The sequence below is a fragment of the Alternaria dauci genome, chromosome 5 (assembly GCF_042100115.1).
Source record: "Alternaria dauci strain A2016 chromosome 5, whole genome shotgun sequence".
Taxonomy (NCBI): Eukaryota; Fungi; Ascomycota; class Dothideomycetes; order Pleosporales; family Pleosporaceae; genus Alternaria; species Alternaria dauci.
This window is the reverse complement of record NC_091276.1, coordinates 2,261,070-2,281,961: the sequence shown is the minus strand read 5'-3', so window position 1 is coordinate 2,281,961 and position 20,892 is coordinate 2,261,070. Positions and strand designations below refer to the sequence as shown.

At 51.5% G+C, this 20,892-nt stretch overlaps 6 protein-coding genes across 6 annotated transcripts; 4 read left to right on the top strand and 2 right to left on the bottom strand.

Moving 5' to 3' along the window:
• Positions 1 to 6,126: 6,126 nt before the first annotated feature.
• Positions 6,127 to 7,795, bottom strand: ACET3X_006213 (uncharacterized protein). The gene is made up of 3 exons (XM_069452399.1): positions 7,262 to 7,795; positions 6,911 to 7,206; positions 6,127 to 6,860 (listed from the first exon to the last, which is right to left on the bottom strand). The coding sequence occupies exons 1-3, from the start codon at positions 7,417 to 7,419 to the stop codon at positions 6,418 to 6,420; spliced, it is 897 nt and encodes a 298-aa protein (XP_069306573.1). The 5' UTR covers positions 7,420 to 7,795; the 3' UTR covers positions 6,127 to 6,417.
• Positions 7,796 to 7,942: 147 nt separating this feature from the next.
• Positions 7,943 to 9,359, top strand: ACET3X_006212 (uncharacterized protein). The gene is made up of 3 exons (XM_069452398.1): positions 7,943 to 8,051; positions 8,097 to 9,107; positions 9,159 to 9,359. The coding sequence occupies exons 1-3, from the start codon at positions 7,961 to 7,963 to the stop codon at positions 9,293 to 9,295; spliced, it is 1,239 nt and encodes a 412-aa protein (XP_069306572.1). The 5' UTR covers positions 7,943 to 7,960; the 3' UTR covers positions 9,296 to 9,359.
• Positions 9,360 to 9,582: 223 nt separating this feature from the next.
• Positions 9,583 to 11,933, top strand: ACET3X_006211 (uncharacterized protein; the record flags this gene model as incomplete). The annotated part of the gene is made up of 2 exons (XM_069452397.1): positions 9,583 to 11,028; positions 11,079 to 11,933. 2 exons carry the CDS (start codon positions 9,583 to 9,585, stop codon positions 11,931 to 11,933), a joined length of 2,301 nt encoding a protein of 766 aa, XP_069306571.1.
• Positions 11,934 to 12,849: 916 nt separating this feature from the next.
• Positions 12,850 to 16,480, top strand: ACET3X_006210 (uncharacterized protein; the record flags this gene model as incomplete). The annotated part of the gene is made up of 5 exons (XM_069452396.1): positions 12,850 to 12,904; positions 13,221 to 13,786; positions 13,839 to 15,486; positions 15,517 to 15,967; positions 16,021 to 16,480. 5 exons carry the CDS (start codon positions 12,850 to 12,852, stop codon positions 16,478 to 16,480), a joined length of 3,180 nt encoding a protein of 1,059 aa, XP_069306570.1.
• A 280-nt stretch (positions 16,481 to 16,760) lies between these two features.
• ACET3X_006209 (uncharacterized protein) lies at positions 16,761 to 17,507 on the bottom strand (the record flags this gene model as incomplete). Its single annotated transcript, XM_069452395.1, has 1 exon — positions 16,761 to 17,507. The coding sequence occupies one exon, from the start codon at positions 17,505 to 17,507 to the stop codon at positions 16,761 to 16,763; it is 747 nt and encodes a 248-aa protein (XP_069306569.1).
• Positions 17,508 to 17,947: 440 nt separating this feature from the next.
• Positions 17,948 to 20,317, top strand: ACET3X_006208 (uncharacterized protein). The gene is made up of 4 exons (XM_069452394.1): positions 17,948 to 18,229; positions 18,301 to 18,736; positions 18,790 to 19,378; positions 19,437 to 20,317. The coding sequence occupies exons 1-4, from the start codon at positions 17,964 to 17,966 to the stop codon at positions 19,478 to 19,480; spliced, it is 1,335 nt and encodes a 444-aa protein (XP_069306568.1). The 5' UTR covers positions 17,948 to 17,963; the 3' UTR covers positions 19,481 to 20,317.
• The last annotated feature ends 575 nt before the right edge of the window (positions 20,318 to 20,892 follow it).

The window sequence follows — 20,892 nt, the reverse complement described above, 5'->3', positions numbered from 1 at the left end:
TCCGAGAGTTCCGTAACGTTGGGAATGCTTGGTATGCTCGTTGCATGAGACTATCGCCATAATGGAAAACATAGCCATAGCCTGTAGTCGTTTAACCTAGCGGAAAGGTGGGGGAAAGACTTCGGTATATCTTATCGCTGCGAGATAGCGCTGCTGCATGTGCCAAGCCGTCCCCCGCATCTGTCATTGGGAGCAACAACTACTGCCAAGACTGAGGAATCAGTAACGCTGGAAGATTGAATGGCGGCCGAGTAGTTGGGGCAGGTACGATGAAGAGTTCGCTGTAGGATGTTTCGCTTATGGATCCCGAGCGTGTGTCCCGGGCGTCTCGGGCGCCAGCGCTCTGGATAACGTCCTTGGATAGCCAGAAGTCATTGGGTCATCTTACAGGCTGCTATGATGCGATGATCGGAGGTCATTAAAGACGATGAACAGCACCGAACGACAGTGTCCGCACGCATGGTTGTGGGTGACTGCGAAGCATAGGAACCGGTTGAGCACGGGACGTGCGACACGACCTGAGTTGGTCGTGCGATTCGACAAAACCCAGCAAAAAACTCAGAAAGCGAATTTGGCACTGAAGTTGTGCACAGGCGGATAAAAGTTCCCTGAGAGGTAGAGTGTGATTGTGAGGGGTCTTGGTAATCTGTTCAAGAGGACGCGACGCGACGCGACGAGAGACGACAAGCCGAACCGGCCGAAAAGGAACCACAATGACGTCATTGACATACAACAACCACTTCACCCTTTGCTTTCCACGACCATACCAACGCAGCACAAGCATGCCCGTTGTCTCTACCGTACGCCTTCACTCCAATGTTTCTATTCGAAAACACGATTCGCATCGGGTTGACACCTCACGCCATTAATGCTAGTGGCAAGACTTTCCCCCATACTGCTTTCGTCTAGCATCTGCAATGGCCGACGAAGACCGTTCAGCTGCGTCTCCCACCTCTTTTGCCTTTTGTGCGCGATCGGTTCCGTCTATGGTGTCCTGAACAGGCGCGCTGGGCTCGTTACTTGGAGGCCACCCGGCAGTTCCGTAGCCAGCTGCAGGCTGACTATTGGCCGATGCCAGGTGAGCATCATCGTCATCATCAGACTCACTCCCAACCAAAGTTTCAGCTTCAGAATCATACTCGAGTTCCTTGTATATGGGTCGTGTACCAGATAAATCTGCGGTCGTGGGAGGTTGAGGTGCGGGAGCAGTGGAAGGAGCATGAGCGGTCATGTTGTAAGGTTTGGTGGTGCTATGATGGGAGCAAAATGAGGCTTGTATTGTGCGCTGCAGGCTTAGGTGTGGTGGTTATATGTTCAAGGAAGTGAGTTGACTAACACAGGGTTTCTGGAAACAACGAAGAACGAAACGAAAGCGAGACCCAAACGCGCGACGCATTGTTCACGATGACGCCCAGAACAACACAAGAAGCAGTGCCAAACGAAGAAGGTACACAATTACGCATCTTAATTGGTATCATGTGGTCATCGTATACGACACGTTGCACTGTATCGGGAAGCTGCGTGCCTGTTTGGGCTGGCTTGCCAGACGATTGCGATTGCCTCCAGCTAATCTCTACCTACCTTACCGCGCACATCGTCACCCTCAACCGATCTGGAATTAGCTTCGGGAGTCCTTACGAGATAAAGCAACAGTCCACCATATAAAATGAGGCAAAAGCACGTTACTCAGAACACCTCCATGGAATCCGAGACACCAATAAGCCCATCTCCGCCTACACCAGTATTTGTGCTGTCCGCAACTACTCGAGAAATGCTCCATCCATTTCACCAAGTTTGAGCGCGATACTTTGCAAACTTTAGCATCTGTTCTGCTTCTTTGACTAGAAGTGGGTGTATGATCAGTCTACGCCTTACATGCGGGTGGCAGGCGACATACCCTTCTTCTCGCATTCTTCGTATTCCTTTTTGGCTTCTTCATATTTCACCTTTGCTTTTTCAAATTTGTTCTGTGCCTCTACATGTGATCGTGTTGCTTGTTCGACAGTGCCCGGCGGGTCGTAGTACTGGGTGTCAAAGCTGCTATTCCACCCGTATCCAAAGTTTGCTGCTATATCAAAAGCCGGGTAGTTGTCATATTGCCACCCGAAACCGCGTTTCTGTCGCCTGTACGGAGCCATCTGGTACATTGCTATGCAGTGCCTTCAATAGAAGGATACGATAATTGTACAAAACGAAGCGATGGATAAAGGTAAGATAGTGTGCGAAATCTTGTGAGAAGAAGACTGGCGAACATGAATTGATTTTATACCATACTTGGAGCATTTCTGAGGCAGACAGAATGCTCCACGTGTGCTGAAAGCAGGTTTTGTTCACACGGCGGGAGTTGAGTTGGCTTCAGGGTCACCAGTGCCACTCAAACGTTTCGTATCGTGAACCTTGGCCCAGAATGTCAATAGACTCCGTGGGGTTCTACGAATGATGAAAACACGTTAGCAGTACGCGAGTGGTCTACTTTCCAAAGCTGTTCTCCGTTTACGCCGGCTCCCCGACGCAGGCGGAACCTCAGCCACGTAATACGACTCTAGCCGATCGCCAACAAGGGTAGAGCAAACAACGCGAGCGCGTCGAGCACAGAAAGAACGACCGCGCGTCTTGACGACCGACTGTGCCGAGATGCGATAGGCTTATTGGTTTTGTGCATTGTCCTGAAAGACTCGAAAGTGCCTGCGAGATGACAATCATCCTTCTTTCTGGCAAGTAAGATAGATTACCGTGTCGATACATGCTTAGCAAACTAGGGAGTAACTTACACAAACATCACTAGGACAATCGAAGTGCGGACGGGTTGTTACTCAGGACTTGAGTGGGGTATTGACACCATCGTTGTCGTCCGTGTTACACCGCCGGATGTCCCACAGTGTATGCCTAAGCGACTCGGATGCGACCAAACGAAAGCTAGTCTATGGCATACGGAGGGAATGTCCGCGACTTACGATTCCAAATACCACTCGCGCATCGCCTATTCGCCTCATTCGCCTCACTCATACTTTTCCCCGGGTCATCGAGATTGATACTCCGCTGGCCAATGCTAACCGAAACATATCTGATTACGTCGCGTTCGATCTCGAATACCTGCTTTGACTGCTCTCCTATCAATCTGGCACTACAGTAAGAGATCCCGCGATCCCTACCGCCCCTGGAGACGAACGGTGCACACATCCAATGCTTGTTGATTCAAATTACGCTATATCCTGCGAATACCCGTAAGAATCCCTAGCAACGCTGGTCGCAGTTTTTTCGATTATGTTCGTCAGCCGACGGTGTACTGTATGCCATGGATCGCCAGTTTCCGCGACACCATAGGCCGTATCGATTGAACGGCGTTTCGTTGGGGCATGTCTTTATCAGCCATGATCTACACTCGTACTGCATGCTTCTTCGATGTAGAAAGCCTCAAGAGGTAAGACTGGAACAGTCTGCACTTATAAATTCGATGCTGATGGTTCATTCGTCACTTGCGTCGTTCCCATGACGTCTTCTAGATTCCACCTTTTTGACACGGCCTCATCGTTCGGGTGATCTGGCACGTTTAGATGTCAACAATTAAACTTCATTTCGACATACAGAGATTTCGGCGCATGACCGTCTACTGCCACTACATCATCGGCATGAATAACCCGCCTTCGTTACATCTCTGTTACAGACACAGAGTATTTGCTTGAGTTGGATCGTGCTACAAAGCATCACTGAATCTTTACTCCACCTCAAGTCAAATGGAAGACTTGGCTCAGTTGTCAAGGTTCTAAACTGTCCTACGGAGTATCTTACATTGGTCCTGACAGCTACCACCGACGTCGTAGTACACTGTCTCACGTGACAGTCTCACATCCTCAGGTATCACTTCCCTGCCGCGCTTCACGCATCTTCTCTCTTTCTTCTTGCCACTGCTTCCTCCTTGTCTTCATATCCTCCAACATCGCTCGCATATCGTTGTGAAGACTGTCGCTCATATACACCCAGTCGTGTGGAATGTGCACCGGCACCCGTGAGGACATGCTCCGTCTGTATCGGTGCTGGTATGGCTGGGCTTCAAGTGGAAGATAATATGGTGATGCGCCGGATCTCTGGTAATAAGACATTGTGGGCGCGTAATAGACTTTCTGCGTCGAGCGATGATGTACTAGTGAAGCTAATGATGGAACGCAGATAAAGAGTGTTTCTATTTCCATAGCAAATACATGAGTGAATGACGGCGTGTCAATGTTGGACAAATACAAACGATTGAGCGAACGGCTGCCAGCAATACATCGGAAAAAGGTCCCTGGGAGATTACCGAAGCAACGAATGGACGCTGCGACGGACCCATCCCGACCTCATACACTATGGCCTATAGTAAAACTCATGCAGGAGGCGAAGTCTTTCTCTCAAGGTCGCCACATCTTCCTCGACCCTTCTACTCCTGCCAAAAACATCGGCCCACATTTCGAACAGCTCGATGGGTTCCTCTCGAAGAGCCAGGTCTCTGTCGATAGCACGTGGCATGCCTCCAGCACTGCGACTGTAGGAGTAGCCACCTGGCACGGCGCCTCTCCGGTTCAAGTTCTCAAAGTAGCCATTGGTGGAGGCATGTCCTGGTTGCTCGTAATGTCGACGACGTGGGGTGAAATCTCTAGGAGCCCTGCCGAAGAACCGAGACCAAGCTTCAGCCTCAGTCACAGGCAGTGAGATGGCTGGGGCGGTGTGCGGGACATTTTGCAAGATGATGGTTGGAGGGGGCGGTACGGGAACTGCGCAAAACTGAAGCGGAGCATGTGGACGCTCCGGTAACTCAACCGTGACAGAACGAATATGAGCTGAAGGAAGTGGTGGTGGATCATGACGCTCATCGTGCTCATATCCTTCGGTAGTGGATTGTGAATCGTTGGGACTGTCATCGTTTACATACCCTTCTTCCTCGTTATTCAGACTCAAGTTCATCATTCGCTCGTATGCCAAGTATTCGTCAATGGTTTCTTGACGAAGATCCGCGAGATTGTCGTTCTCGATTGCAGTATCATCGACCTCCACGGATGGTGCCGGAGGGTACTGTTCCTCAGCTTTGTTTGATGTCTTATGAGAATCCATTTTTGTAAAGAGTTTTAAGACGTTAGCTGTCCGAGATGTGAGGGTTGTTGTGTCGATAAAACAGGTCATATACGTCTCGGTAGAGTTATACTTATGTTCCAAGACCACTTCATCATTAATCGTGTTAGATGAAAACAGTACTGAGTTTGCTTCACAAGTAGTAGACGAACGACTACCCTTTGTTATTGGTGTTTGAAGCAAATAGGACACGCACATAGCGTATCATGTGAAAGATCATGCAAACGAGACGTAGGTGGTGCCGTTCTCACTCTCACGACTGCATGCAACTGCCAGTTCATCAATCGACGATACACCGTTGTCACTAAGGCACCGCGAAAAGATCTCAACGAGATTCTGGTAGACACAACATAAGGAAAACGGTCGAAAAATAGATCGGATATACGGCATATACGCAACAATTACGGTGCGTTTCCATAGCTAGGAAGCGGCAACGTTTCTTCTACCAGTCGCTCCTTACACCCAATCTCCTAAAAGTGTTTTCAAAATCGAGGCCTCTCGATGGTTGTAGAAGAGGATGAACGCCTTCTGCTACCCTGACGCTCCAAAAGGAAAGCAGTACATGTACCTAGGTATACTCCAGCATGTGCGCGAGATCAGTATCACGCCTCTCCACCCTATCCTCCATCTCACTCATGATGGTTTGAATGATCTTTCTCATTGCTTGGCTATACGTTCTCCTGTCTTTTGGCGTTGCCCGATGGTGTTCCATTTTGGTCCTTAGCAAGTCCATCTCTTCCAAGTCTCTGCACCAACGCGCAAGTCTTCTGCTCGATATAACGGATGTGCGCTACGAATCAGTCCGGGAATCGCCGTTCCGATGTCGACGAGGTGATGGCTGCACTGAAAGTTCTCTATTGTCGTTTCTGCTATTTGACAAGTTGTGCTCTATTCGGTAGCGAAACCAGTGTATGAAACTGATAGATGACATGGTTTGTTATCGGATGATGGATGAGAATCTGCGGATTCTCAGTTGTGGTGTTGACATGGTGCCCGCGGTCAAGTATAAATAATCAGATACACCGAGTTTGCTATACATAAACAATTCCATTTCGAAAAGCATAGGAAAGCCGAACATAGACACGACGCAACCAAACAATCCTCAATCCACATAGCAAGCGAAAGACCAGACGCACTAAATACAGTCTCAAAGCTAACTCCTCAAGTCGATGCTGGTGATGAAGTGCTGGCAGAATAGCTAAACAGAACAATGAATATACTAGCGGTGGATTACAACACACGATGGACGCCACTTGCAGGAAAAGACATGACGTGAATAGACAGTAGAGTGACTGTTGTAACCTGGCGAGACGCTCAAGTGAAGATGATACCCCCATCAATGACAATGGTTTGCCCCGTCATGTAGTCGCTGTCCTTACTACACAGGAAGCTGACCGTGCTACTCACGTCCTCAGGCACACTTGTTCGGCCTAATGCGATCAACTCATTCGTGTACTTCTTGATCGTGTCCCCCTTCTTCGCGCCTGTCCTCTCACCCAGTTTCTCATCAATGAGATCCCACATGGCGGTGCCAACGATACCAGGCGCATAGGCATTGACAGTGATTTTGTGCTCAGCCATCTCCATGGCCATGGCCTGAGTAAGGCCACGAACGGCCCATTTTGAGGCGCTGTAGTGAGACAAAAAGGCGAAGGGCTTGAATGCCACGATTGATGCTGCGCCGAGGATCTTGCCACCACTGCCTTGTTCGATCATCTGCTTCGCTGCGGTAGTATAGCAGTTGTAGACGCCAAATACTAGAGACATGTTACTCGATATCCTCGACGCAAACCTAAGGTAGACTGACCATTCACTTCGAACATGTGCTTGAAATCCTGCTCTGTAAGATCGAGCAGTGCCTTGACTTGGGCGATACCGGCATTTGCTACCATGGTGTTCAATGGCCCTAGCTCCGAAACAGAGGCTTTCACTAGGCCCTGGACCTGGCTCAGGTTCGATACGTCGGCAGTGTATGAGAGAGACTTGCGCCCCAGGTCTTGTATTTGTTTCACAACTTGGTCGGCTTCAGATTTGTTGGCTTCTATGTCGTTGATGCAGACATCATATCCGTCGTTGGCTAGTCGAAGAGCAATGGCCTTGCCGCTGTCATGATGTAGTCAGTATCAACGCATATGTCTATAAAGTTTATGATTCTCACATTCCACGAGCAGAGCCTGTCACTATGGCTGTCCGATTCTGGTCCGAAGTAACTGCGTAACTGCGCGCCCAACGTGGTGTTTGGGAAGCCACTCGTGGTATGCTCGTGAGTCTTGAGGCAGCTTGCCATAATGTTCTTGCTGGTAGACGGAATGACATGATGATTGTTCTCCTGGAGCAGTGCAAATTCGAAGGGGAGACGAGAAGACGAGATGAATAACGGTGCCTGGGGGGCGTCGAAGCGATTAAGCTCCCACCACAGCAGCCCCATGGCTATACACTTTACCCCAGATCTCCACATCCAATGTACCGGGAAGCCGTCATGGGATACCCGGACATGCGGAGCAAGCGTAATGTATGCACAACCCCTCTCGTCGCATCCTGTTGGTCGCGTGGCGCGAACCTACGCATCCTGATCGGGTTTAAGAGGCCCGGACATGACGTCGTCCGGCTTGTCAGCCTAGTGCAGGTTCGATGCTCACACGAGTCGAGCGGTACGGTTCCGCATGTTTGGTTGAGCGGGAGTGTGGGAGAAACATGGTTGGCGATGGAGGCAAGGGATGCAGCCAGAGCTAGGGTTGGGTGAAGGTGCGGGGAACTTCGGGGATGCCAAGCACGCACTCGTGAGCCTTGGTCCCGAGCTCGACGAAGCGCGTCTGTCAACACCGGCGCAAACAAAGTCATCGACGCGAACCACACCATGTCTCGAATGAGCATGGCGCCGCAGCGCAATCTGTCGCTGACGGAAGAGCTGGAGAAGCTGGAGCAGTCCATTACGCTCACACTGCAGGGTAAATACACCTTTGCACCCCCACTATCACGACTAACACGCGCAGAAATTGACCAAAACTTCAGCCGGGCACACCGAATCGTTACCACGGGCATCCTCCCGATAGTCGAGCAGTATGGAAAGCATTCGGAAGCTGTCTGGGAAGGCTCCAAGTTCTGGAAGCAGTTTTTCGAGGCCAGCGCGAACGTGTCGCTCTCTGGCTACGAGGCCCCTGACCAAGACGAGTCAGCGGTGCACGAGGAGACGGAGCAATCACAAACATATGACGAGACGGCCGACGACGAGGATACAGTGACAGGGACGACTACGACCCCACCCCGGCCCTTGTCTGCCCAAGAAGACGCCGAATCAACCATGGCTTTCGACTCGCCTTCGCTCGGACACAGCACACCACGAGCTCCGCCTTCAATCACAAAGGGCAAGAATCTCGAAGAGGAAGGAGAGAGCGAGTACGAGGAAGAGCCTCAGTTTGCTGGCATGTCTTCACCTTACGAAGCGCTCAAGTCTGAGTTCAGGCCCAATCTTGGTGGCACCAAGACGCCAAAGCTTGAACCAGTCACACCGGGCAGGTCGCAAGCCCTTCCAGACATGAGCGGCTTTGAATCCTCGCCCTTCATGCAGCCTACAGCTACGAAGCAGTCATACGTCAACAACGACCCACTGCTCCATCGTGTCCTCGACAAGACATACCGTGTACAAGCCACGCCGCTCATCAGTCCGAGAAAATACAAGCCCACAGGTGCCTTTACTCCTCGCGCCGGTCAGCGCGGTGCGCCTACACCAAAGAGTGCCGCTACACGACTGCTCGACTTTGACTCTTCACCGCCATCCTCGCCTGCGCCGCAACTCCGCGCCGAAATCTTCTCGCCCATGAAGACGCCGCGGACCCCCGGCGTAAGTGTGCAGACACCTGCAAAGGGCAAGCAACCGATGAGCATCCATCGAACCGGCGGTACGATATTCGACGATAGTGACGACGACGAGGACGACCTTGACTTCAGCCCTCCGAAGACGATACAGTTCCACATCCCACAGAGCAAGCTGATGCAGACGCCCGGTGAGTTCCCTCCATGTCCCTACCTTTGATGCAGACTGACATGTAAAACAGCTCGAGAAGCCAGCAAGCGCATCGTGGATGATTTGCTCATGACAGCCGGCCACGACGTGACGGATTCGACGGGTGGTATGGAGGAGGACAGCCCCAGCATAGTAAAGCGGCAGATGGATCTTGACGATAGCTTCTAGAGGGTGGAGCCGATTGCTGTCCGTTCTTTGCGCATCTTTAAGCATCCTGGTTCCGCATATAGTTTTCGATACCCCGTAGCATGTAAGAAGCTTGATTGATCTAGAATCAAATGGGCTGGGGTGGTCTGGCCAATTTACATGTGATCCACGGCGGACGCTACGGTAGGTAGCGGCTGAAACCCCCTGCAAGCTCCGTCGTCATTCCACATAATCGCTGGCATCGACCGACGACGTCGCGAACAGCAAACCACACCCGACCGTTGTTCTTGCACTCTGCACATTTCGCCATGTCAAAATCAAAGCGGCCGCCGACCTCGGGCTATGCCCGCATAGCCCAAGCCGAGGAGGAAGAGGAAGACGACTCTGGCAGCGACTTTGAGGGTGACCACCACCAGAATCCCCTATCCAACGCGCAATACGCCCCGATACAGCCACAGCGGAATTCCAACATGCGCATGAACGGCTCCGGCGCGAACTCACCCAACCACAAAAAGACGCCTTCCGCACGGCGGCCACGTGCCAATTCTGGCGTCGACATCAAAGCCATCAATGCGCGATTTGAGCGGTGGGCCGACGAGATTGCGCAGAAGTTCAAGATCAAGAAGCACAAGGACTCGGAAGAAGACGAGCCGCTTGAGATCCACCACTCCGTCTTCCAGGCGCCCGACTGGGTGCGCCCGGCAACGGCAGAGTCGCTCACCTTCGACTACGACGTGCCCGCTGATCGCCTCACCAAACTCGAATTCGACGACATTGTGGAAAGCGTTCGCATGGCCATTGAGATGGACGTGCATCCGCTGTTGATTACACAAGGCAGCTCGGGCAGCTACTTCGCTCGGACGGCACAGGGCAAGGTGGTGGGTGTCTTCAAGCCCAAAGACGAGGAGCCCTACGCGTCGCGAAACCCCAAATGGACAAAGTGGATACACCGCAACCTCTTCCCCTTCTTCTTCGGCCGCGCCTGTCTCATTCCCAATCTTTCCTACATCTCCGAAGCCGCTGCCTACGTCCTCGATACCCAGCTACGCACCAACCTCGTGCCCTACACCGACGTCGTCGGTCTTTCCTCCAAATCTTTCCACTACGACTTCTGGGATCGGCGCGCATACTACAGAAAAAGGAAGCCCTTTCCGGAGAAGCTTGGGAGTTTCCAGGTGTTCCTAAAGGGCTTCAAGGACGCGAACATCTTCTTGAAGGAGAACCCATGGCCAGATCAGCACAACTCAGGCTACAGCGCTGACCGAGCGTCGCGCAAGAAGAAGCGAAGATGGGCCGAGGACTGCAGACCAAATGGATCGCAGTCAGACGGCGAGGATGACGACGAAGCATCAGGAAATGGATCCGCACAACACCAACGGCGGAGCTTCTGGACGCCTGCCATCCAGCAATCCTTCAGAGAGCAACTGGAGAAACTGGTCATTCTTGACTACATCATGCGAAACACCGACAGAGGCCTGGACAACTGGATGATCAAAATCGACCAAAAGACACAGCAGGCAACTATCATTGCAGAGCCGCCCAAGATGGATGACCATGTGGACGACGATGACCACCAACCAAGCGATTACACAAGGCAGTCGATGGAGCAGTCCGGACTAGACCCGTACGGGCGAAGGGAACCCATGACCACGACTAGTCGGTCCAACACGCCCATGCAGAGTGGGCCAACGCCTACCGTAACCATCGGTGCCATTGACAACAGTTTGTCGTGGCCCTGGAAGCACCCCGACGCTGTAAGTACACTGCCTTTCTAGCGTATCCGGCCATACTAACAAGACTGTAGTGGCGCAGCTATCCCTTCGGTTGGCTCTTCCTACCCGTCTCGCTCATCGGCCAGCCCTTCTCCGAAGCCACTCGCCGCCACTTCCTCCCTCTCCTCACTTCGAAACAATGGTGGAGCGATACACAGGCAGCACTCCGCAAGTGCTTCTCGCAAGATGCCGACTTCAAAGAGCGCATGTACGCCAAACAGATTGCTGTTATGAAGGGGCAGGCATGGAATGTGGTGGAGACGCTCAAGACGCCTGATCTGGGGCCACTTGAGCTCACAAGACGGGCACGTGTATGCGTGTGGGATGATATTGTTGAGATACCAATCGCTGTGCCACTGCGGGCCCCGTCCGCGGAGATGCGAAGAAAACAGCCACCAGGCAGACAGTCACGGCTACCAGAGGAGCATGAAGAAATGGACATCACTGCTGTATCGACACCGCCACAGAAGCCTCAGCAAGATCTGCTCATGAACTCGCCGCCGTTGGAAACAGCGCACGAAAACCGCTTCAATCTCACGCGCGGCTCTTCCTCCCTCGACGTGCGACGTCCTGACAGAGGCCCCGAATCGCCAGCGACCGTAAGCGACGTGTACTGGGGCTCGCGCAACCTGAACCCTTCCTCTAATGGACGCCCTGCGCAACAGTCGCGAATGAGTTACGAGGCGCCTCGCAGAAACACACGCGACTCACGACACCATAGACGATTTTCACTAACGAACAGAAGAGACGTTGACGACGATGGTTTTGACGACGACGGCGATCTAGGATATGCCGCGAATGAAGACATGGAAGGGAATAGGAAAAAGGTCATTGTGGAACGGCTGGAGATGGTCAAGGGTAGAAATCCGGTGTTTACTTGGTGTTGAGCACATTGTAGCTCAGTTTGAATGCTTTTCTTCGTGACTTGGACACGTGTGAGAGACGAACATCTTGCATCACAGGCGCAAGGTTACCATTTCCACAGCATGGCATCTGGTTGGCTAGCATGGGAGGCGTTTGGTTGTACCAAAATCTGCAGATAGGAACATGTATGCAGTAGCGGGAACAGCTCCGCTGTTCTGCTCGTGCACCCACACCGCCGTGCGTAGGTTGCGCAACAACCCCCACACCCTTTAGTAACCCAAGTGATACACATATCTGGCGTGCGAGCTGATGACATTTCTTGCTTTTACTCCTTTTGTGCAATACGCGTCGGTTCCCCCCGACAATCGCGGGCAACAGCCCTTTGCCGAACCCCCGTGAATAATCGAAGGGTCATCTGACACTCCTGCTAGGCTCTTCTCAGCCACACGCGATGACTTCCCACAACGAACGAAAGGCAACAGCGCCATCTCATCACGTCCAGCGATACAAAAGAACGGCTTCCCAGTTATCTAGGTCATCACGCAGCAGATATCGTTGTCTGGCAAGCTGTCCCGCTGCTGCGCCGCGATCCCATACGTCTACCTTCACTTGTCCGACGACCGGGTATGTACTAAGCGACTGCACACCATCATCTCATCATCCAGGATACCGAGTTGCGCGTCCATTTATCGATCACAGCCAGGCTTGAAAGGACTCGCAATACTTTTGACGACTCTACGGGCACATCAAGGCACTTTTTGACCACGCGTAATTTGTGGCGAGCAAAAGGATCAAGGCTTGGCATTCGGACCATCAGATGCGCTTCGGCACCCACGTCGTTGGAAGGGTTGGAAGAGCTAGAAAACGCTGAAGGGTACATTTCACTCACCTGGGGCTCTTTTACCTTGACGCTCAAGTTGCTCCGTTTGTAAGCCTGGCATGGACAAGATGAATCCCGCCCTCTTACTTGACCCGAGAAGAGTGCGTAGAACAGGTATATCCTCAATCTTTTCCCTCTACCTCACCTTCTTTTCTATCACTCCCCGAAGTTGCCCTCTTGGTCTTGGTACTTTCTTTGGTCTTGAGTATTCTCATATATTCATCAACGACTTGTCCCCCTTGGGTTCGCTCTTCATAGCCCAGCAACATGGAGACTGACAGTCCAGTTTCGGACTCCTCTAAGAGATCAGAACTGGCTGTCTATGAGTCTCCCGCTGCCCCTTTGATACTCGACTCATTACCAGATGCACCTGCTTTCAGTCACCCAGACCCAGACCCTGAGCCCCAAGAGCTAACCGCGCACGTGCCAGGCGACAACGCGACTCACCATAATCATGGACCGTCTGCACAACAGCCTCTTCGATTTGATCCTCGCGCACTCCTAAACCCGACATCTTCAAATCCCAAGCGCCCTGCATCTTCCGGTAACGACACTGATCGCGGACGCGCTGACCCTACAATTGCTGGCCAGGTTTCACTTGTCGAGCGCCTACACAACGTCCAAGAGCGCACATCATCGCCTGTTAAGCGTGTCAAGACTGAAGATCCGCGAAGTCAGAAGCAGGGTAGCCGCTCTAACCTTGCCGGTGGAAGCGCACTTGAGCTGCAAAACCAGACGGCGCAGCCAGCTCCTCCACTACTCCAGAAAGGACCTGCAATCGATCTCACTATGAGCGATGACGAAGACGAGATCCAAGTTGTCGGGGACAACAGCAACGAAGACGTTTGTATCGGAAAACTCAAGCAGACCTACATTCAGGCGCACCAGGTTCCTCACCCCGACCCGAAGAAATTCGTTGGCAATCATGGCGGTCAAAGTAGAATCAAAGTATCTTTCCGCAGGGGCGGTGGCAGCAAGGGAAATCAGATCATTATGGTAAGCACTTTGTGTACAATGTTTATGTGAACGTATACTAACCAATGTTCAGGTGCTCGACGGTGTGGGTAAAGAATTCGGCAGGGTCGACATGAAGACTGCACAAGGCCTTACACCTCTGATTGACAGCGCCAATACCAGCGGTCTCAAATGGTTAGCGTGGACTGAGCCTCGTAGGAAGCTGCCTAATGAAGGACCACCTGGCAGTCAAATATCTGCCCTTGTTGGCATGACTTTGCAGCTGTATTGTCCGCGCAGGGTGGCAGACGGCCTTGGTCGGCACCTCAAGACGAAGAATCTCATTTTGGAAACACCCGTTTTCGAATTGGCACGCTACGACTACTACAATCCCCAGACCAAGGAGACATTCCAGAAGAACCAGGTAGGACAACCCGATTTCCAGCTGCCTAACCAGTACGCTGTTAGCGCTCCCACAAACACATACGTTCTGCGCAGCGTCGATGAGATTCGCGCTGATGTCGAGGACGTCTTCGATACCGTTGTTAGTAGCTCGGAAGAAGTCCCTACTCGAGAGCCGTCATCGCTTATCACTACTGAGCTATACCCACATCAAAAGCAAGCACTATATTTCATGGTCGATCACGAACAAGAACATCCTCCTGAGATATATGATCAGCGCAAAGACTCACTGTGGGCAGCCAAGTACCGGGACAACGGCCGGAAGTACTACGTGCACGTGATCACGAGTGAGCAGGTGGAAGAGAAGCCGAGACCAAGCCTTGGTGGCATACTGGCCGACGAAATGGGTCTTGGCAAGACGCTCAGCATCCTTTCTCTCATCTGCGACGATGCCTCGATTGCCGCAGCCAAGGACTTCTGCCAGAAGAAGCCTCCTCCGAAACCCCACACGGCGCTGATACAACCAACCATCAACAGTCGAGCCACACTCCTTGTTTGTCCCCTAAGTACCATGACAAACTGGAAGGAGCAGATCAAAGAGCACTTTCCACAGGGTACAAGCACCTTGAGATGGATCCGATACCACGGCGCAGAGCGGTTCAGCATCTCGCCTGCGAAGCTCGCGGATCACGACATAGTGTTAACGACATACCATATCATCGCGAAGGATTTGACCGATAGGAAGCGAGCCCTCCCATCCATCAATTGGTTCCGCATTGTCTTAGATGAAGCACACACCATCCGCAACCCGACTAACCAGTCAAAGGCAGCATGCATGATGATGGGTGAGCGACGTTGGGCCGTAACCGGCACGCCTGTCCAAAACCGGCTTGAAGATCTTGGTGCTCTGTTCAATTTCATCAAGTTAAAGCCATTCGACACTACCAGCGGCTTCAATCAGTTCATTCTCGGACCTTTCAAGAATGCGGATCCCAACGTCGTGACAAAGCTCCAGTTACTTGTGAGCACGGTCACTATCCGTCGTACCAAGGAGATCATCAAGGGAGAAGTGCCGAAGAAGTTGGATTATGTCGTTAAACTGCAATTCTCTAAGCAAGAGCGGCAATTGCACGACTGGTTTGAGAAAGACACTCAACGCAAGGTGGCTGCAGTTACTCAGGGCAACAAGATGGGCGGACAATCGTACGCTCGTATCTTGACCGCCATCCTCAACCTTCGTCTGATCTGCGCTCACGGTCGCGACCTCCTCAGCGAGGAAGCTCTCAAGACAACGGACGGCATGACATACGAGAAGCCTATGGAGATAGATGAAGAAGAGAGCGACCGGCCGCAGCTTACACGCCAACAAGCCTACGAGATGCTTAATTTACTTGAATCGACAAGTGCAGCTGATTGTTTGTATTGCAACGACAAGAGGTCTCTACTAGACGCAGATTCTGACGACGAGGACGAAGATGGTCAAGTGCAGGACATCATTGGTTACATGACCACCTGCTATCATCTAGTATGCCCAAAGCATATTAAGAAGTTGAAGGAACAGTGGAAAAATAACGTCATGGCTGATGGCTCTGTGCGATGTCATGTTTGTGACGACGTCAATCATCCAACAGCACTGAAGCTTGAGCGCACAGACTACTACAGTTATCTTGAAGAGCAAAACCAGATTCGCAAAGACCCGAAGTTGGCGAAGAAGATCGGAAGCTATACTGGACCGCACACGAAGACGCAAGCTCTACTCAACGACCTGCACGAGTTCCGCCTCTGGAGCGAGCAACATCCTGATCAGAGGCCGATCAAGAGGTAAGTGATCATGACTTGTGTGATTACTCTAAGACACTAATACGCCTCCACAGCATCGTGTTTTCGTCATGGACCACGCATCTTGACCTCATCGAAATCGCGCTCAAGAACGCCGGCCACTCGCTCGTTCGCCTCGATGGCCGCATGACACGTGAAAATCGCGACAAGTCTATGCAACAACTCCGCGAAAACCCAGATGTCCGGGTAATGCTGGTCTCGATCGGTGCCGGTGGTCTTGGCCTTAACTTGACCACAGCGAACAAGGTCTTCATGATGGAACCGCAGTTCAACCCTGCGGCCGAAGCACAAGCTGTAGATCGAGTTCATCGTCTGGGTCAAGATAGGGAAGTTACCATTAAGCGTTTCATTATGGAAAATAGTTTTGAGGAAAAGATGCTTGTACTGCAGGGAAAGAAGAAGGCATTGGCTGATCTTACCATGGCGAAGGAGCGCAAGACCAAGGAGGAGGCTACGAAGCAGAGGTTGGAAGAGCTGAGGAGTCTTTTCAAGTAGAAAGCGAGTCGCTCCTCCATGTGTGAGCTTCGGTAGGGAAATGGTTTCTGTAATAGCGAGTCGCTTGGGGCACACGATTGGACGGAAAACGCGATGATTTGCATGAATTGTGAACGGGGTGGATCTGGGTGGACATATCTGCGGATATAGACTCCACGTGGCGCTTTGGGGTATGTCAGGTTCACACGTTGCATGCCTATCTCTGGTCCCGATATCTTTGATGCACTATAGCTCTTAGAGCAAGATCATGGAATATTATCATCACGACGACATGAGTCCGCTAAGAATCTGCTTTCCAGTCCTTCAACTTGGCCAATAAATCTTCCATGCTAGACGCGTAAAGATCAAACTCGCCAAAGATGTCTGTACAAGGAAAGTGCTCCTCGAAATCCAGGTACGCAGTGTGAAATCCGGCCTTCCTCGCTGCAATCAAATCCCATGCATGCGCCGCAATAAACCACCTCGCGCCCCCTCCCGTTTCCTGTGCACCAGCTTGCTTAGCCATTTCGGTCAAGTGCCTCTGCGCATTCTCATAAACGAGTACGTCCGGTTTCGCAATTTGAAGAACATCACAGCTGAGTAGGTGCTGTTCGTCCAATTCAATGCCGGCGTTACGGTAGTAGTTCAAAGACGTCTCTGACCCTCCATTCGTTACACCATAAACATCCCAGCCCGCTTCCCTCAGTCCGTCAAAGCACTTCTTCAGCCCTTCGCGTGGCTCCATGGCTCTGAATGCTTTCATAATCTCCTCCAAGTCCTCGTCGGTGACGGCGTCGACGGGTAAATCGACAACGGCGCATGCGCGTCGGAACGTCGACTTGAGGACTTGGGCGATGGGAGCGTAGGCACCAGCCATGGAGACGTAGGTAAAGTCACGTTGGGCCGCATAGAACCAGGAGAAGAAGAGCGTTTTTGGGTCCACGGCTGCGGTTGAGAGTTTGGGGCCGAGACGGGATTGGATCGTGGATATAGGGACATCAAAGGCGAAACATGTTCCTATCACGTCGAAAGAGGCGGATTTTGTCATGTTGACGGCGACGATGTGATTCGTGTAGAAATATCGAGGCTGGGTCGTTGCTACAGAGCTGAACTGTTTATTGTACAGTAAGCTGGGAGTGGAGAAGCCTAGGTACCCAGATAGGCTGAAGACCCTGTGACGTCACCCTTCCCGTCACCCTTCGCGGGGTTCCATCCGAACATCCATCTCCAGCGCTACCATCTCCATGGCCAACTATCAACCCTGCTATCAACGAGGCAGAAATATTTGGTCTTGGCAGTAAGACATGCCTGGAGGGTCCCTCGGCATCCCACGTGCATCTCACGAGCCAATCACGGCAGGATCTCATTGCGGCTGGACGACCTGCGCCATGCCGCTTACAGCCCCGTCAAGCCCCGCCAGGTATCAACATGAGATATAAGCTCAGCCTGCCGTCGTCGTCCTGCGACCTTTGCATCTTTTTTTTTCTTTGTTATTGTACGCATCATGCCTAGCATAGCGACAACCGTATGGTACGCGTTCGTGGTAGCGTGGGGCGCGTCGCTCTACCAACTCTACCTCAAGGATCTCTTCGCGACAACTTTTGGCATTGGTCGCGTGATGCAGAGTATCGATGAATTCCCAGAGTTCAGCTGTAGTCGTCTTGTGCATCCCAGGCTGGAAGCGTGTGAGGATATCTGGCTGGACGACCACGAAAGAACCTTGTATGCGGCTTGCGCAGGCACGGCGGATAGGTTGGCTTGGAATCAAGCGTAAGCTATTTTAAAATCATGATCTTACAAGCGGTGGTGATTGATAAGCTATGGATACTGACTTGGTCCAGCATGAAGGATGTCAATGTGACCGGGCGACGGGCTGGCGGATCAGAGCTCATCGCCTTGGATATTGACGAGCCTGGTGTTGATGGCTTTTACAACCTTCGCGGCATAAAACCCATCGGACACTACAGAGGAGCCACTGGAAACTCTGATCTCGACCTTCTCGGCTTCGATGCCCATGTCTTGGACGACAACACGATTCAATTCTACCTGGTAAACCAACGACCACCAGTCGGAGCGTTCAACAACATCATCGATGCTTCCCAGAGCGGCGCAAATTCGACGATTGAGATTTTTGAAATGAGAACAGGTCAGGAGCAGATGCGACATGTTCGTACCATCTTCTCGGACGAGATTTGGACGCCAAACCGTGTCTCGGCGCTTGCAGATGGCTCTGGTGGGTTTCTTGTGACAAACGACCACTCTGTCAAGGTTGGCTTGGTACGTGACCCTCGATCTTACCCGTAAAAATCCCCCCATCTAATGCCAAATAGCGGAGGAAGCTTGACTATGTTATTGGTGGCGGTAACGTCGCCTATTGCGACGGAGCTGGTAACTGCCACTCAGCCTATGACGGCTCAGATGAAGAGACTTTTCCGCCAATCTCAGATGACGACCCAAAGTACAAAGTCTACCTCAAGAAAGCGCTCAGCTACCTTCCAAAGTCGAAGCTCAAGTTCCCCAACGGACTCGCTCGCGGCCGAGACGGTTTCTTCTACGTGCCCAGCGCCATAGACGGCAAGATTCGCGTCCTGGCGTTGCAATCTGACAAGACCCTTCGCCTCGTCGACACCATCAATGTCGGTATGCCGCTTGATAACATCTCACCTGATGCGAACGGCGATATTTACGCCGCCGGCTTCCCTAACCTTATCCAATCTGGTAAAGGCTTCAATGATCCTTACAACCAGCCTTCACCCGTGACCATCTGGCGCATCAGGAAGACAGTTGATGTGGGGAGGTCCGGAGTAAGAAGCGTGGACTACAGAGTTGAGAAGGTTCTTGAAGACAGGGATAGTAAAGTTCTGAGTGGTAGTACGACAGTAAGGCATGATGTCAAGACTGGTCGGTTGTTCATTAGTGGTAAGTCGATGACTACGGTTTTGGAGAATTTTGAGAACCATGTGTTAATATTCGGCAGCTGCGGTACATCCTTTCCTTGTTGTTTGCGAACCGACGAAATAAGCGCTTACGTGGGTGCCACGAGTACCTGGACAGGACATGAAGAGAGGGACTTCATATAGCAGTTATAAAGTCTCGCCAGACTCGGATGTCTCGAGTGTAGCTGGTGTCTTCAAGATGACGTAGAGAAAGGAAGAAAGATACATTGGGTGTTTGATTATGGATTTCGGTCAACCGTAAGAGTAAAATGTGTTGTTGAAAGAAGATCTTACAACGAAAACAATCCATACGTGATTCTTCCCAAACCTAGTCCTGTCACCGCTCTAACTCTTTCCCTCGCTTCAAAGCACCTCAAAAAGGCCCCTCGCATCCTTGCGCCATCTCACCAATGCCACCAGATTTGCACAAGGTGCACTTTTCATCCACGCCGGTGTCAAGTTCCCGACTACGTCATCCAACTTTTTCTTGTCTTCTTCGCTCAAGCCCGCAACAAGGTCCTCCCAGTCTTTGACGTTGATGTTCTCGTTGGTTTGGCATTCGCAGAAGATGTTGTATGCAGCCACGGGGATGTTGTTATCGGCGGCCGTTAAGATTTGCTGGCAGCGGTTGGTCGCCATGCTTGTGTTCCACCTGGATCACTTTAATGGTGTTTGGGGAGCTGTCGCTTGGTCTTTGGTATTCAGCACGACTGAGGTTTGTTGTTGTTTTGGGGGATATGAACTTTGGTTCTGGAGCATGACATGGTAAGGTTTTGGGTTTGATCTATAGATATGTGTTTTTGTGTAATTGAATTTTAAGGTAACGATTCAAAAGAGTCATGTCATCCACCGTGGTTGGACACATCATGGCTCGCCAAACACACAGCGGCAGGCTAGTCAGTTTGTAATGAAGGGATTGTGCGCCAACTCCAAACATAGTCGGGTATTCACGTTGTTTTGGAAGAGTGAAAATTGATTTTGGTGTGAAGAAAACACGGAAGTGCAAGAGAGGAAGATTTTAAGCCTTCCACGTTCTCCAGTGCGAACGCATAGATATCGTCACGCACACACCAACGTCACAGAAGCAACGAAAGTTTTGAGTGCAGCAAGTCAAGACACGACCGTGCTGTTGTAATGATTTCGAGAATAATATGGCAGTCGCATATCAGAACATGTACGATGGTCGATCGAGGTAGTGACATTGGCTGGCCACAGTGGCCATTGGTTTCCTCTTGACACGATTTCGTCATCATAGCTACCGTCGCAATTTTTGATTGTGCTATGCTGCGTATTCTCTTCTCATGCACATGATTGTGATGCAGCTATAGTTTTGGTATTCAAAACGCGCCCCTAGTACACTTAACGCTTGTTGTTGCCATGTTCCCGCACGTCTCAGTCTGACAACTGCCGTTGGGAATCTTTGTTGGCCTTCTGGAGTGGGCAGGAAGAACATGTAACTCTTCCAACACCTTTTTGTTTTGAATTTGTGGTATTTTG

What these genes read in the sequence shown, in the direction of transcription:
- ACET3X_006213 (XM_069452399.1), bottom strand. Translation starts at nt 7,419, where the DNA reads ATGTCATTCCGTCTACCAGCAAGAACATTATGGCAAGCTGCCTCAAGA. An exon ending in ACAGGCTCTGCTCGTGGAAT is followed by an intron (nt 7,207 to 7,261) that starts GTGAGAATCATA and finishes ACATCATGACAG; the next exon opens with CGGCAAGGCCATTGCTCTTC. An exon ending in GCACATGTTCGAAGTGAATG is followed by an intron (nt 6,861 to 6,910) that starts GTCAGTCTACCT and finishes ACATGTCTCTAG; the next exon opens with TATTTGGCGTCTACAACTGC.
- ACET3X_006212 (XM_069452398.1), top strand. Translation starts at nt 7,961, where the DNA reads ATGTCTCGAATGAGCATGGCGCCGCAGCGCAATCTGTCGCTGACGGAA. An exon ending in CATTACGCTCACACTGCAGG is followed by an intron (nt 8,052 to 8,096) that starts GTAAATACACCT and finishes TAACACGCGCAG; the next exon opens with AAATTGACCAAAACTTCAGC. An exon ending in CAAGCTGATGCAGACGCCCG is followed by an intron (nt 9,108 to 9,158) that starts GTGAGTTCCCTC and finishes CATGTAAAACAG; the next exon opens with CTCGAGAAGCCAGCAAGCGC.
- ACET3X_006208 (XM_069452394.1), top strand. Translation starts at nt 17,964, where the DNA reads ATGCCTAGCATAGCGACAACCGTATGGTACGCGTTCGTGGTAGCGTGG. An exon ending in ACTCTGTCAAGGTTGGCTTG is followed by an intron (nt 18,737 to 18,789) that starts GTACGTGACCCT and finishes AATGCCAAATAG; the next exon opens with CGGAGGAAGCTTGACTATGT. An exon ending in TGGTCGGTTGTTCATTAGTG is followed by an intron (nt 19,379 to 19,436) that starts GTAAGTCGATGA and finishes AATATTCGGCAG; the next exon opens with CTGCGGTACATCCTTTCCTT.